Genomic DNA, 16,141 nt, shown 5'->3' with positions numbered 1-16,141 from the left:
TAGGAGAGAAACTTCATAAAGTGTGTAAGGAGCTTTTCAGCTGCAAAGAAGGTTCAGAATTCCAGATCAGTTCCAGGTCTGAGCATTCAAATGCAAAGTCTCCATGCATTTGAAAGTGTATTCCCAGGGTTTTGCTCTTTAGAAATTAAAAATAGAAGTAATTCCTTCAATGTCAATGGGCTGACAATGATCAAGAAGTAAACTGTTAAAACTTTTGTCTGTGCTTTGGAGTTTGGGCTCCTGGCTGGAATACAGATGCTGTAGGTATGCACAAATAAAAGCATTAACTGCAGCTTGATAGCATAAATTATTTGAGGTTTAGATTTGGCAGAAGTTCTGTTACTTTTTTCTCAGTACCCTATCCCAGTACCCATTCATCCATCACTCCATTTTTAACACCAAAAATCATTTAGGAGGTGACAAAATGACAGTTTCCCCCCTGGATTCAGCACCAGCAAAGACTAAGTACTCTATTTCCTTAGAGGCACAAAAATTTATTACCTGAAATCCGTTCCTTAGGGGTAGTTCTAATTAATAAATGAATAATTAACTGCATGTGTTTTTAGGGTACAAATGGAGAAAATTCTATTCTACATGAACTACCAATGAACCCACAATGATGACTACTTTACATTTGGTTTGAACTACTTTTAAGCCAGAGCAATTAGTGAGACTGATTGCTTTCATTTGAATTGGTAACAGGTGTCTTCAATTAAAGCCTATGCATTTTCCTTGAACTTGTATGTTCATCATCACTTTGCAGAATTTTATGCTGCCATGAATCATTTCTGCCAGATAAGACATCATAGCAAAATGTGGCAATGAAATTTTCAGAGAGAAATATTTTGGGCTAATTAGTATTTTGCCTGAAACATAACAGAAGAGGAAGGAAATTTTGAACATTCGGAGAGCTCTCTGTGAGCCCTGAACTCCTCAGCATCCTGTGTAACCACTCAGAATTACAATTAGATCTGAAAAAGGTTTTAAGCAAAAAGTCAGTGTGTGCAGCTTAATTCCGTGTTTTGGAGAAGTCTTCCCCTACTGTCAGGTAAATATGCTTAGTACTTTAACATATCATTTTTGTACTAATACCATCAGGTTTTCATAAGAAAAGTTTCATCTGATTTCAAAACTAGACTGAACTTCTTCAAAATTAATCCAGAACATCCTGCATCTCTACATCATTGCTTGCACGGTTGGCTTATATTGGTTAAAAACCTGGTCATTGTGCTTTTCCATTCCTTTCTGACCACCATGTCAGGGAACGGTACAATACAGGGATAGAAAGGACAGATCAGTTTGAATTTCTAATGCTTTCTATACCGTTAAAGTCAAACTGCACACCTGGCTATGGCATATATTTAGCTAGGATGTTAATGTGTTTCACACTTCTTGTACTATGAACAGCTATACCAGTTCCTCTCCTATGGTTAGCAGAAAAGCACACAGAAAAATTTAAATTTTGAGGCGTTTCCTCTCACTCCTTTGACCCTTTCCTTTTCCAACTAATTTTATATCAAGAAAACATTTTGTCTGTAGTGGGGATAAAAGTATGAGACAACCAGACTGACATACATGCAATTACTGTCTTCATATCGCTGCTGAAGCTGAGAGTAGTCACTTAAGAAATTTGAGTCTAAAAACTTGGAACTTGCTATACCAATGGAGCAGTTTGCATCTTGAGCAGTAGCAGGGATTTTATATACCTGAACTAGCTTTGGATTTTCTGATTTTGGAGTCAGTTCTTTAAAGACTGTCATGGGGGGAGGTTACAGAAGAAATTGCCTTACAGTTAATGTGCCAATTTAAGTAGTGAAGAATATTTTTTTAAAGTGTGAAGACAAAATGAAACAGTGGAAGATAAGATTAAAAGGAGAACAACATGTAAAAAAGTATACATAAGGTTAAGGCTTTAAAGTTTCAATTGGTGGAACTCCACATGAATAATTCCCTGCAAGGAATTCCCTGCTAAATCAGAATCTCATTAACTTTACTGATACTTCTAATGCAGAGACATTAATGCATCTAGGTTTTTAATAAATCACAATATAATTTCATACAGAATAATAGGAAATAATCTTTTTTCTCAACCAATTATTATGAGTAGAAAGGGAAAAGTATACACTTTTCAGGTGAACAGAATGATTTGTGGGATAAAAATGAGAATGAAGGCACTGGCTTTAATTACCTTTTTTAAAAATCACTTTGACTCGTCCTTGATCTGTCAGATTATGAGGCAAAGCAGTTGGTAGCTTTGGTTTAAGGAATTATTCATTGATTGTAGGGATTTAAGCTGCATATAGGAAGGGTTCTGAGATTCTTCAGTGGAGAAGATGTAGAAAAAGATAGAAGTGTAGTGTGGTAATACTACCTGCAAGGTAGGTTGAACAGTTATTAGAATCTGCTGATTTAAAAAACAGATGTTCAGAACTAAAAACTGTTTATACACACACAGAGAAAAGTCATCCCTAGCTTTATAGGATACATCCTGCTATAGTTTGCTGAAATTTTGAACAAGTAGAAAAAAAATGTTTTATATATTATTTCTGACTTGACCTGAAAGATTAGAAAAGGGAATTATCTAATATTTTATGGGTGATTTCTGAGTCTGTTGAATAATTTAATTAATTTTCTTGAACTAAATCTGTCCTGTGGACTCAATGCTTATGTTGTTTCCAAAATTCCAAGGAGAGAAGAAAAATTCTTCTCTTCTGTTCTAAAACAAACAAACAAACAAACACATAAAAAGTTTAAAAGCTTTTAGCTTTTGGTTTTTTCTAGATTATTTAAATGAAGGTAATGAACATTTATTGAGTGTAACCATTAACATTACACAATAATTTCCATAATTGCTTTCACTTATTTTTTTCTGTTTTCTTTCAGAGATCATCTATAGCTGGGTATTTAATGAATTCCCATCTTTTGTGGCAGAAGATAGCAGACGCTTCATCTCTCAGGAGACAGGCAATCTCTACATCTCCAAGGTGCAAACATCTGATGTTGGCAGCTATATATGCCTGGTAAAAAACACAGTGACAAATGCCAGAGTTTTGAGTCCTCCTACACCTCTGACACTGAGAAATGATGGTAAGAGGCAATATTTCTGGGTACCACATGGAAGCAAAAATACTAAGCCAAAAATACTTCAGTTAATTTAAGAACCATGATTTTATTGTTTTTCAATATATGCATGCATTTACTGCAGCAATCAGCAAAGGAAAGGTGTTCAAGGAGACAGTTTCTTTTAAAACATCTAACAGTTGTGAGCATATTTAGACCTCTGAAGGCTGAGGTGCAATCTGACACCTCATGATGTATTTTGTTTAGAACAGTTACTCCTTGCTATTCTGGTGCTCTGTCACTGACAGAAAGAAGCAAATCTCCTCTTTCAGTAACGTCTGTTTCTTTAGGGCTCAGTTCAGTTGCCTCAACACAACTGGCCACTGCCACACTGAGATACCCTCAGGCATCTGAGACATCCACAGGGGACTGGCAAATACCACATAGGGCATACAGACCAGCAGCAGGATGCCAGGAGACACACATTCATGCATCTCAGGTGACACAAGGCACATACGGTTAGACAACTGAACAGGTGTCGTAATGCTTAAAACTTTACCTGTTGCTGTACTAAAGACCTGTTACAGTTCCAGGCTCCAGTTCAATGCACTGATTAAGTACCACCAAGAACACTACAATAGCCTTGATTACAATAATAGTTACCCACATAGTTTTGAATTTCATCAATGCATTTAACTGCTTTTTTTTTTTCTGTAAATAAGTACCTAAATGTTATTAGCAAAAAGTGGCTTAGGATTTTTTCCCAAAAATCAAAAGAAAACACCTTCCGGTAATATTTCTTATGAGCAGTATGACATTTCAATATAAATGATATGTAACTCTCTATGATATGTTGGCATATCTGCCTATAGAGGCAACTGTGTTATTTGCTTTTTTGCAGCAAAAAGATTCGTATATTAAATTATAATTGTTTTTTTTGTTTTGTTTTCTGTCAAAATAATGTTATTTTTGAGAATAATAATTAATGATTCCATAAGTGCCTATATTTTCCTTTTTTCCAAGATGTTCCACATTTAATGATGCTTTGTAGTTCTTCAGAAACACATTTCAGCAATTCAGCATATGCGAATCCATACTTACATAAATCAGAGAGAGAGAGAGAAAGAGACTCAGGCTTTTGTCTTGCTTATAGCTTTTTCTAGAACTAAGACTAGTCCTGTGCTGTAGAAGCATTACAAAAGCTGGACTTAAACACAGATGACTTAGTTTAACAGAGTAAGTAAAAAATGTGTTCACAGATTAGAATAGAATTAAGTTAATGTTTATTCATTGTAACAAGTTGAAATCTCTGTCTGCACAGCACGCTGCCTCTGCAGCAAAAAGCTGCATGTTTTACTGTATCATTTCCTATTTTTTTTGCTGGTTTAGTACCTATGCTAATTATTGAGTTTCAGCTGTTTAGTTTTACTGAATTAACATAGCAGACCCGATCTTTTCAATATCAACCTTTGAAAAATAAAAAACCCAAACATTGACTCTCTTTTTAATTAGTTTGAACTCTGACAAAAAAAAGATAGAATTTTATTGTCATATTTATTATTCATATCTTGCTCTATTGTTTCTTTATGAAATTTCTTCATGCTTTTATTGGGTTCCAGTTTTGTGCAGAAATTCACAGGTTAATTATCCATATCGTACTAACAGTACGTAAAACAGTACAAAATACAGTATAAGAAATGGAGAGAGTAAATAAGGATAAATGCAGCAGTCTACATCACTGAGCTAAGAAACAAAATCTGTGAAGGAAAACTGCGCAGATTTTCTTAAATGTCAAGTGGGTAGTATATACCAACCTCAAGCAAATTTGTGTTTCACGGCTGGCTGTCATACAACTGTGACAATCCAACGTTCTGAACTGCGCTGGAGTATTGGGGGGGCATTTGCACATAGATGAACTGCTCCTCAACAATTTCCCGATTTATTTTTTCACACACACAAATTTCTACCAGGCTTTCATGCCTTAATTTTTATCTGTTGGGATTTCTGAAAAGCCCCTTTATTGTAATGGAGTTCTTTAGTATTTCTTAGGAAATTGCTTGCTTTCCTGTATGACTGAACAAGTTTCTCAGTGAAAAGACCCAGACTTTCCACCTAACCTTGCAGTCTCCATAAACCTACCTTGAAAAAGTATTCTGGAAAATTCTGGTTGTTAAATCATATTTATTATTTAGGACATCTGCCTTGTTCTACCTCCTCCACAGAATGCAGTAATATGGGCCTTTTAAAAACTATCTGGGATCACAATTAAATATTCCATTAATGGTACTGTATTTTTTGATAGAAATTAATTTAGGTTATATTACCTTGTTCATTGACAAATATTAAAGGGAGATGACATAATTTTAAATGTATATACATTATACTCCAAAATATGGGATAATATAGCTGCTGAAAAGAGGTGCTTATTAGAGTTAAAGAAAATTAGAGTAATTTTTGGAGAAAGAAACAGCTGAGGATGGACTCTAATAAGGAAGTGAGAAATTAAGGCATTAAAACAAACATCCAAGTACCTGAAAATTTACTTGACCCTATGTTGCTGAGTTCTGTTATATGGTTTTGAATATGACTTTTTAAGCTTTTTGATTATAAAATGAATTGAATCGCTTTCAACTTTTCAAATATTCACTTAAGTTTAAAAATCATATAGCTTTCTGAGTTCTAATGGTTGGCATCACAACTGACATTATCCTACTCAGTCAGCACATTTGTCAGAAACCACAGGAAGAGCTTGTGGTTTTAAACAGCTTTTACAAATGGCATTATATAAATAAAACAATTTATATAGTCTGTATTCTCTGGACATATGTATCATTAACTCAGAAATATTCTACATGATATATTTATCATCATTCTTGGATTTTAATGCATAAACAGTACCTGTACCCAGGGGACTGGACAGCTTGTGACGAAAAATACTCCTATGACAGCATTGGTCTCCATTTATCTATGAGGAAGAAACAGAATAACATTAAGGCTTTCTGTCAAACTCTGCAAGAATGTAGGAACTTCCTGGGATTTTATTAATCTTTTATTTCTTTCACGATGTGTCTCAAAAGGGAACTTAGCTCCTTGATATGAAGCAAATTAAATAAAAACATCAAGAAATCTTTCAATGGATTCTGAATAAAGTTAATACCTCATTTGTTCAAATGTCCTTGACAATCAGTCATTTCATACAATTCAATTTCACTTCAAGCTGGGTTATAAGAACACTCTAAAATACTATCTGAGGAGATAAAAAGTTTTAGCAGGAAAAAAAAATAATGCATCATTTCATTAACTGCCTTTATAATGCATTAGAAACTTTGAGGAATTATTTAATAACTGTTTACAAATAATAAACAGGCTTCTTAAAATGGATCTTTGCAGGCTTGGATACTGATTGGGAGCAGTAAATTATCTTGACTAATAAAACCAACAGAAAGCCTCTTCAAATTTAGGAAATAGAAACCTAGGGAATATAAAATATTTGATGCTTGATAGCATAAGGCAGTTATTTCACGTTCACACATTTTCATTCCAGTTTTTCTTCCTTTTTTAATCTTTTTTATTTCCCTTGAAAAGATGTTAACTTTAACATTATTACTGTACAGGAAAGAATTAAGCAATTCTTCATTTTATCTCTGTGTAGTTACTGCCTAGTGGCTTTGCTATGGTGAAATTTCCAGAAAAAAAGAGAACCTGTACAATTTCAGACATCAGAGGATATTTTCTACTGTGTTCCATTAGAGCAAATTAGTTTATACCTCAACAGAGGTTGACGTATCTGACCAGATATACTCTCATGTAACTGAATGCAGACCTTGACCTTCAATTTTTTTTCTATGTCATCATAGTTCTGTGAACTGAATCTTGTCTTTCCTAATTCTATTGATTAATTCTATGTGATTAATATTCTCACATAATGATAGAACAAATAGCTATCAAGGTATTAAGGATGTTAATTTCTATTTTTCCATGATGGAATGTGTTCTGCATGTGCTTATTCAGGTTGAACTCTGGGATATGTTGTTTGAACATTGCTGGGTTATCTAAAAATCTCTTTCCCAACATTAAGAAACGTATGGAAAAAGTCATAGTAATTTTCCCAAATGAAGCAATAAAAAGGGCCAGTATAGGATAGCAAGGTAATAAATAATGCATAAAAATAGAGTAAAATCAACCATTTCATGGACATAGACTATTTCCATCCCTGAAGAATTCTGATAGCTGTTAATCAATTGATAATTAGCATTAAAAAGATTTGCTTAAAGATCAACTCTAATGTTTATGATCTGATAGTTTTCCCCTTCCAGAAATGCAGAGATTTTTTTTTTTTTCCTACTTGTATTACTAATTTTGTCTTCTAATGTGTTTATTCATATGGAGCTGAATTCTAGAAGACACAAAGAATACCTGGATTGTAATGGGAGTTGAAAATACTTATCCAGCTGTGACTTAATCCGGCCAGGTTTTCTGGAGTTTCTGAGCTTGTAGGCTGCCTCTTTCGTGTGGGTTATATTGCAAAATCATTAACTTACATTTTTAAGTGTCCAGTCACATCTCATATTTGAATTGTGCAAGTGCATAAAAACTATGCAAGACTAGGTGGAAACTGTGGGAACTCCTCCTAATGCTCCAGGACAGAACTCAAACCTGAAATAATCCTATGTTGACTTTTTTCAAGCACAGCCAAACTGTCTGGGAAAAATCAAGTTTGATCTCTAGCAGTATACAAAGACTGATAGCATTGACAGAGATATCAAAGTACGCAAGGTCTGCTCCAGGGGAAGGCTGATAAAATGGCAATGTCCCTGGACAGCCATTACTCCTGTAGTAAAGATGTTGTTTCTCCCCTAAAATTGTGGTGAGATATTTTAATGATGGGTCATTATGAAACTGAAAATAAAAGACTTCCCACAATCTCTGCTTTTCTGTAATAAAAATACATTCTTCATGGATTACAGGTATTTTGAAGAAACACTTTTTGTCTGTTTCGTTCCGGCTCTTGTGCCTAGATCCCACTGCAAGGTTGTCAAAAATAATAGGATGAAAATCAGGATTAAAAGACCCTGATGCAATCTTATTTTAATTAAAAAAGAAAATAAGGACAAATATATAATAGGATGGGGGGGAAGGGTGTTTACTTTTTTCCCCAAAAAAATAGTAATGTTTCTTTACATTTAGAAAATCTGTTACAGTCAGCACCAGTGGTCCTTCCACCCAAAATTCTCAGTGAAAATCTATATGTAGGCAGGAAGTTTTATGGAGGGGTCCTATACAATAACCCTTTACAGAGTGTTTTATAGGGATTGTAACATGGCTCAAGTGCACTATCAAGCAGCACACAAAAGTTCAAAGACACTATTTGTAAAAGATATAGCATAAAAAAAGTATAGAGAAAACATCCTGGGATGGTCTTTTGACAACATAAAAGGGCTGAACCTAGGGGAGTATTTCAGGAGGAAAACTGGGAAAGGTTTGGAAAAGATTAGGTTCCAGCATTCAGCGTAGAACAAGAACTCTTGCACTGTGAAACAGTTTGCTTTGAGTTTAGTTTACTTTGAGCTCTGTTAAGATAACCTCTTTCAAGGAATTTTAATCGTTAAGTTTTCCCACTAGTTTACAGAAACACTATCTGCTGGAAATGAAGTTGATTTTTTTAATCAGCTGAAGTAATTTAAGATTCTAGACATGTATCATCTTGCACATGTTTTGCACTCATGTTTTCTTGTTTTGCTTCTCCTCCTGATGATTTATGAAACTATTACACAAAGGAAAGAGTTAACTGATCCATATACAGAGTATACAAAGCATAAAATAAATGAACTGGAGAAAAAAATGTTCCTCTAAATTCAACTCAGGATTAAGAATGATGTTGCATTGAACTGTAGCTATTAAGATTTCAGACAGAAGTGAGTTGGTAATGTTTTAATTAATGGTGACTAAATTAAAATTTGTGCAAATTGGTAAGGAAAATAACCTTTATATTTGTGAATGGTTTCAGATTATTAAGAATGGTCATACCTAATGCTGTGCGTCTTACTGTCTCAGGTTCTTAGATACAAATTCACAAGTGACTACTTGCTTTGCAATTATGGCATATGGCATAATGTTCAAATAAGAATGATTTGTTGGTTTGGTGTTCTTGTCAACATAGTGAAATAATTTGATTGTGAACAGCAGGTATTTTGCTTGAGGTTAGAACTGCAGTAAGTTTATAACAAGGATGATTTGTTGCTGTTGGGTCTAAAACAATGGGTATTTCAATAGCTGTTGCTAATGGACGAGAAATGTTAGTGTTAGTTTGATCTTTCTTATTGAGGAAATAATAGGTACTTGTATTTGTATGGTTATATGAGGAGTCTCATCTGAAAAACATTTCCAGTTTAGGAAGCTCTTTCCAGTTAATTAGATAACAATGAATATTAGAACAACACTACTTTATGTCCTAATTGGTCAGAACCAAATGAAGAATTCCTCTCTGGACACTGCAACAATTTTGATACTTTTGGTACCTAACTGGAAAGGGGATATTTTGTTTTCATCCTGTAAAAGAACAGTGCATGTTGCAAGAAAAATAGAGCTTAAGGTCATATTTGAAGTACAAACAGTTATGTGATTTACTATAGGAGAAATTAGGTTCTTCGAGAACTGTAAACATGCCATCAGGAAAATAATTAGAAACCCCATGAAAATTAGATCCTCCTCCTAATCATTTAGATTAAATAATGTTTTCCAGATTTCTGAATAGTATTTGTGAGCCTGACCTGGATGAACAGCAGGCAATTCGAAAGGATGAACAAGAAACATTGGCCGGTGATGCCTAAGAGAAATCTGCCATAGATTTCTTGTGCCAAGTTCAGCACAATCTCCTCCCCTGTAAAAACAAAATGGAACAAAAAAAAGCAATGATAGTTCTTTTGGCTTTTTGTTGACTCATATTCTTAGGCCTCTCAAGCAAGATGGCATGTTGTCTAGTGTGGTGGAGTCCTGATTTTTCTTGATGTGTATGACTGTTCAGAAAAATTACCTATATACATAGTCAGTGAAAATGTTTAGGTTATCATGTTTCCTTACAACTATATATGCACAAATCTTTGTACTGGATTGTTATATACAAGCCATTCAGATGCTTTCACTCATCTCTGAATGTCCAAAGGGTGAAGTTTGGTTTCATCCAATGCCATAAGTGCTGGGTTTAACAGAAGAGCTTAGGTGCTAAATTACAAATATGTGAGAAATTTGATGGATTGAAGTCTAGGTTATGACTCAGTAAAGACTTCTCTACATAGAGAGAGCCAGCAATCTTGGTCATAATTACTGCTTGACGTTTTCAAACACAGGTAAACAGAGATTTCTGCAACCCAAACTGTAGACTAGAAATTTTGGCTTCTCGTTTGAAGAACTAGACAAAATACCACTGCTCCCCTCATTGCTTATTCTGCGCTTACCTTATGGCTATTGTGTCCTTAGTGTTTGGCCCCAGTTCCCTTTACTTCAGTCATAACACACCCACTTACAATTGAAAATGAAGCACTTTTAGTTGTATTTGCTGTTTAAGCAAGGTAGAAAGCTCTTGTGTATTTATGACATACATACACAACATTTACTAGTTATAAATAACTAATTTTTAAAATATGTCAAGATAGGAATGCTATTTCTAGAAAGGACTTTCTAGACAGAGTTCAGAGAGTAACTGCTGGACTAGTGAAATGGAGTATAATATGAAGATGGATTTTAAAGTGGGAAGAAGAACATTTTGTTTTGTGACCTTCTTCTGCATATATACCTTATCCCCTAGTTGTAAACTAAAGAAGGGTTTATTCCCTTCTTGTGCTGTATTCATTAAGATATTTTTTTCCCAGAAACTGAATTACTAAATTTTCTTTGATATTAGGATAGATTCTAGTAAATACTTCTTTCCATCCACTGATATGTGATAGGATTTGCTCTCTGAGTAACATATGAAAACATTGTCGGTACTTTAGTGTTCAGTACATTGCAGAATACAATTTCACATGAGCATTTTTAGGGCTTCTCAAAGGATAAATTTATAGCTCAAAACTTGGCTAAGACATCTCTAAGTGGAAGGAATATTGTGGACAGTTATCATAAAACAACCATTCCCATGGTAAATTTTTAGAGACTTACAGCAGGCGCTGGTCCTTCTATTTAGAATAAGGTTAATGGCAGGTGAGTCAATAAATTCTTCCCAGTGCACTGAAAATTTCTGCTGCAGTCAGGATGTAATGGTGGGTATCATCATTATACTTGAATTAATTCATTTTGTGCTGTGAATTTACTGTTATTGTAAATGTGCATATTCAGTGTTCTCTCTTCCAAATAAATATTTGGGGACATTTAATGGTGCAGGTCTTCAGGGAAAATGCTAAATACTCATTTGTCACAAAAAGACGCACATGATAGACAACCCTAGTTTTCATCACAGATTATTGATAGGAGAAGAAATTATAAATGAACATTCCTGCCATAGTTTCTTAGTCAAAATTTTCTTGGGTTTGTACATATTCACACAACTGATCATAATTACAATGTAGTAGGAAACTCAATTTCTGATCTGTAAAATTATTAGAAAATTCTTATGCAGCAGGACACATTCATCACTCCTCAGGAAGTTTCCCAGAAATTGAGAGGAACACACAAACCAATAAGAATCCCCATCCCAATTTTGTGATTAGAGCACTATCCAGGCTGTAGGAGAACCGGATTAACATTCCTACACCATCTGATTAAGATCAAGGACTTCACCCAAAGCTCTCAGGCAAACATTCTTAATCACTGAACTATGGGGGTTGTATCTTTTGCTAATAAAATAATGGCAAGTATAAATCTGTGTCTAATCTTTCTCCTGAGTATAGGAAATCTTTGGCTTTCATTTTCTCCCTAGCACTCTGATGATGTTTAGCCAGGAATCTTATATTCTTTTTTAGCTACTGTCTTAAAAGCTAATCAGCCACTTATTCAGTATTCCCTGTAACCTGTTCCATTCAAAATTAGTTTCTGAAGTAAGTTAAAGAGTTCTTACTTAAACAGTTTGAAACAAACCCAAATCATTTTAGCTGAAAGGGTTTAAGGAGCCATCATGGAAGGTTATGTTCTGGGAGATTCAAGAGGGTAGTTAATATCTGGAAGACTTCTGGAAAAGAAGCATTAGCCTCTACACAGCTGGAGTAAGATGATGTGTCATGATTTCTCAGCAGTCTGGGTTTTTTTTCCCCATGAAGGCAAGAAGTCTTGTGTGGATACAGTCATAGACTCACAATTTTTCTACACTCTTCATTTGAGGTTGTAAAAGTCATGGAGCGGCAGGCTAAATGAAGAGGTAGAGCAGTCCTTTTCAAAGTGATAATCATAGAATAATTTGGGTTGGAAGGGACCTTTAAAGGTCATCTAGTCCAACACCCATGCTGTGGGCAGGGACATCTTCAACTAGATCAGGTTGCTCAGAGCCCTGTCCAACATGACCTTGAACACTTCCATGGATGGGGCATCCACCATCTCTCTGGGCAACCTGTGCCAGTGTTTCACCACCCACATCATAAAAAATTTCTTCCTTGTATCTAGTCTAAATCTACCCTCTTTTAGTTTAAAATCATTGCCCTTTGTCCTATCGCTACAGGCCCTGTTAAAAAGTCTGTTCCCACCTTTCTTATAAGTCCCCTTTAAGTATTGAAAGGCTGCAATAAGGTGTCCCCGGAGCCTTCTCTTCTCCAGGCTGAACACACACAACACTCTCAGGTTTTCCTCATAGGAGAGGTGTTCCAGCCCCCTGGTCATTTTCGTGGCCCTCCTCTGGACCTGCTCCAACAGGTCCGTGCCTTTCCTGTACTGAGGACCCCAGAGCTGGACACAGTACTCTGGGTGGGGTCTCACCAGGGCAGAGTAGAGGGGCAGAATCCCCTCCCTCGACCTGCTGGCCACGCTTCTTTGGATGCAGCCCAGGATACCATTGGCCTTCTGGGCTGCGAGCGCACATTGCTGGCTCATGTCCAGCTTTTCAATAATGACTGATATCCTGTCTGTAGCTCTTTCAGTTGTGCTTAGCTGAAAGGACTGACAATCAGAAACTGATCTTGCTACTTTATTCCATTCTCCTTTTACATTAAATGGCGCACAGGGGATAATGTAAACAGTTTTAGCTGTAGTAATATCTGTAAATACTTGAAATTCTATACACATCTATTCCCATGGTATGTGAGCACCTCACAATCAGTGTTTATCACAGTATTGTGATTTAGTGAATTGTATCATCTCTATTTTTTGATGGAAAACTAAAATGCAGACAACAGTGTAGCTAAAGGTTCATAGGACACTGAGCAGTGGAGATTTGAACTCAAGTTACAGATTTGCAGCCAAGTCAGAGGAACAACTTGTTAAATGAAACCACTTATTAAAATTAAACCTGTTTTTATGAAGATTTTTCCTTACCTGAGTTGGAGAATATGTAATAATTGCTTTAATAAATAAATAAATATTTAATAAATAAATATTTAATAAATAAATTTCTTTACTGAAAAAGTGGTTAAACATTGGACCAGGCTGCCCAGGGAAGTGGTTGAGTCACCATCCCTGGAAGTATTTAAAAGACGTGTAGATGCGGCACTTAGGGACATGGTTTAGTGGGCGTGGTGGTGTTGGGTCAACGGTTGGACTTGATGATCTTAGAGGTCTTTTCCAACCTTAATGATTCTATGATTCTATGCTCTGTGATAATTGCATTGTTGTAAAAAAATATCTGAAGGAGGGAATAGGGCAATTAACTCTTCCATAAATATTGAGCTCCATTTCTGCCCGTGTGACTAACAAGCCATTAATTCTAACTAGATCAAGCTGTGCTTAGTCCTGGGATATGTTCAGTCAGATCAAGCTGTGCTTAGTCCTGGGATATGTTCAGTCATTTGAATCAGTGCTTTTTTCGGTAATCAGATATAACAGAAGGGTTATTAGTGTTTCGTCTCAGTTCAACTTCACCCAGCCAGGGAAGACCCTGGCTGGACAGAAATGTGGAGAGCTTTGCTTCTCATACACACTTAAAGGGCAGAGACCCAGAGTCTGGGAAATGTAAGGTGGGATGACTTCTTTCAGAATAAAGCCCAGATTTACTTAAACAAACAGGATAGTTTGGGTTTTAACCCCTTTTTTAATCCCAGACTAAATTTCAAGATCTGGTAAATTAGATTTATTTTGAAGCGATGTGTTTCATACCAATCACAAATTCAACACTTTCATACCCAGATCTGAACTCAGCTGAAAGGCACAGCTTGTGAAGTAGGGAGTGTAGTAAACTAACTAATTAGCCTATGCAAGACTGAATCATGGGGGTCATCTCTGGGAAGGTAAAAGATTGTCCGAAAGGAGGTATTTTCATGGGAAGGCAGAGCACGGGAGTGTTGAGAATGGCTCCCTGTTCCTCTATAGTGCTCAGACCACGTGCACTCTGTGATTTGTTAGCCACTTAAAAATCGTATATTATGTTTTTATTCTGTGCTGATCAGTTTTATTTATTGTTATATTTCATGTTTGATAAGTGGAAATAAAAAAATGACTGAGAGAATTTTTTATGGCCTTAACCAAACCTCTGAAAGAGAATAATGTATATAAGTCTCAGAGAGATTGATTCTAATGCACATAACTCAAGGCCTCTATATTTCTTAAAAGTTCAGGTTCCTTTTAGCACCTGATACAAATGAACGAAAACCTTGATGAAAATGGTGGTTGTTTTACCATTACTGACTCATAGTGACCAAAACAGAAACTGGGAAAGATAAAGAGGGTGGAGGTCATAGCAAAGCAATTATAGTGTAACATGGGAAGGTAAGGCCTTGACAATTCTCTTGATGTCTATGCAACTGTAATGGTCTCCTTGGTCTCAAAGATCATAAATAATAAGGATGGAAAAATATCCCTTCGCAATAATAGATTTCTGTTTCCTAATTTTCATACAGACACCAAGCAATTGCTCAGTAATTTTTCTACATTTTTCTGCCAGTTGCTGCAGGCATGTCGCTTGTTAGTGTAACAATAACCCAGAAGAGCAGGACATGGTACAAAGCATTAGTAGATCAGTGTTTCATTAGGAATATGACATGGTGGCATGACTCGCAAAGAGCATTCAATACTTGTACAGATTGCACCTACTAAAGGGAGTTAATGTAAGTTAAAAACATAAGATCTGAAAGATAATATTGTCCCTCAGATATGTTTATAAGTACTGTATTATTTTAAAGGCAATAATAATTTAATCCTATTTTAAGTTGCATTTTTTTCATGGCTAAAAAAGGCAAATATTTAATAGTGTATGACAATTCAACACAATGATTTTCAGGAACAAAATCTTACACAAAAGCAAAAAAAAAACTTTTTTAAATTAATTGAATCACAAAACCTGTCAGTGAGTATGCACAGTCAACAGATGCCAGAGATTTAAAAGGAACACCTCAGGAGTATAAGGCTGCATCATAAAACCTAAATGAACTATTTTCAGTAGTGTTCACTACAAGGGAACTTAGGGAGGATCCCCTATCAAGACTGAAGTTCTCGTAATTGAAGTTTCAATAGAAGAAATTTTAGAAGAAATATTGACATTACAAATACTAACAAATCCCCAAGGCCAAACTCATATACGGAAGGAAGCAGGATGTACCATTTTCCTTCACTGGGCCTCAGGCCTAGAAGGAGTGTAGGTAGAAAAGGTGCTTTTTTAAAAAAAGGGACTCCTAGGAACATCTGAGAAACTACAGACCAGTAAGTCTGAGTTCTGTGTCAAGTGTTTTGATAGAAAATACATAGAAAAGTAAAATTAATAGGATTGTATTTATCACATTACCATACAGTAATCTTACCATAGTGTCATATACCATGAACCAGCTTTTAAAGAGGGAAGTCATGCTTCCGGTATACAACTTTCCTGAAGAGTCTGAGATTAAGAATACGAATGGACAAGGTAACACTGTGTACTGTCATTTCAAATAGCTCTTGACAGGATCACTCATCAAAGGCCGTCAAAGAAATGAAATTCTCAGAGGGGTTGAAGGACAGCCCCATTTTGAATTAACAA

The 16,141-nt window shown here is 35.5% G+C and overlaps 1 protein-coding gene across 7 annotated transcripts in view; it reads left to right on the top strand.

The window, feature by feature from the left end:
• Window positions 1-16,141, top strand: part of CNTN5 (contactin 5) — a 721,166-nt gene that overhangs the window by 529,227 nt on the left and 175,798 nt on the right. For all 7 annotated transcript variants that reach the window (XM_076328246.1, XM_076328247.1, XM_076328249.1 and 4 more), the window contains one exon: window positions 2,884-3,087. In XM_076328246.1, coding sequence (XP_076184361.1) covers window positions 2,884-3,087 — 204 coding nt within the window. The remainder of the gene's footprint in view (window positions 1-2,883; window positions 3,088-16,141) is intronic.

Source organism: Aptenodytes patagonicus, chromosome 1, assembly GCF_965638725.1.
Source record: "Aptenodytes patagonicus chromosome 1, bAptPat1.pri.cur, whole genome shotgun sequence".
NCBI lineage: Eukaryota > Metazoa > Chordata > Aves > Sphenisciformes > Spheniscidae > Aptenodytes > Aptenodytes patagonicus.
This window is presented reverse-complemented; position numbering and strand designations above follow the sequence as displayed.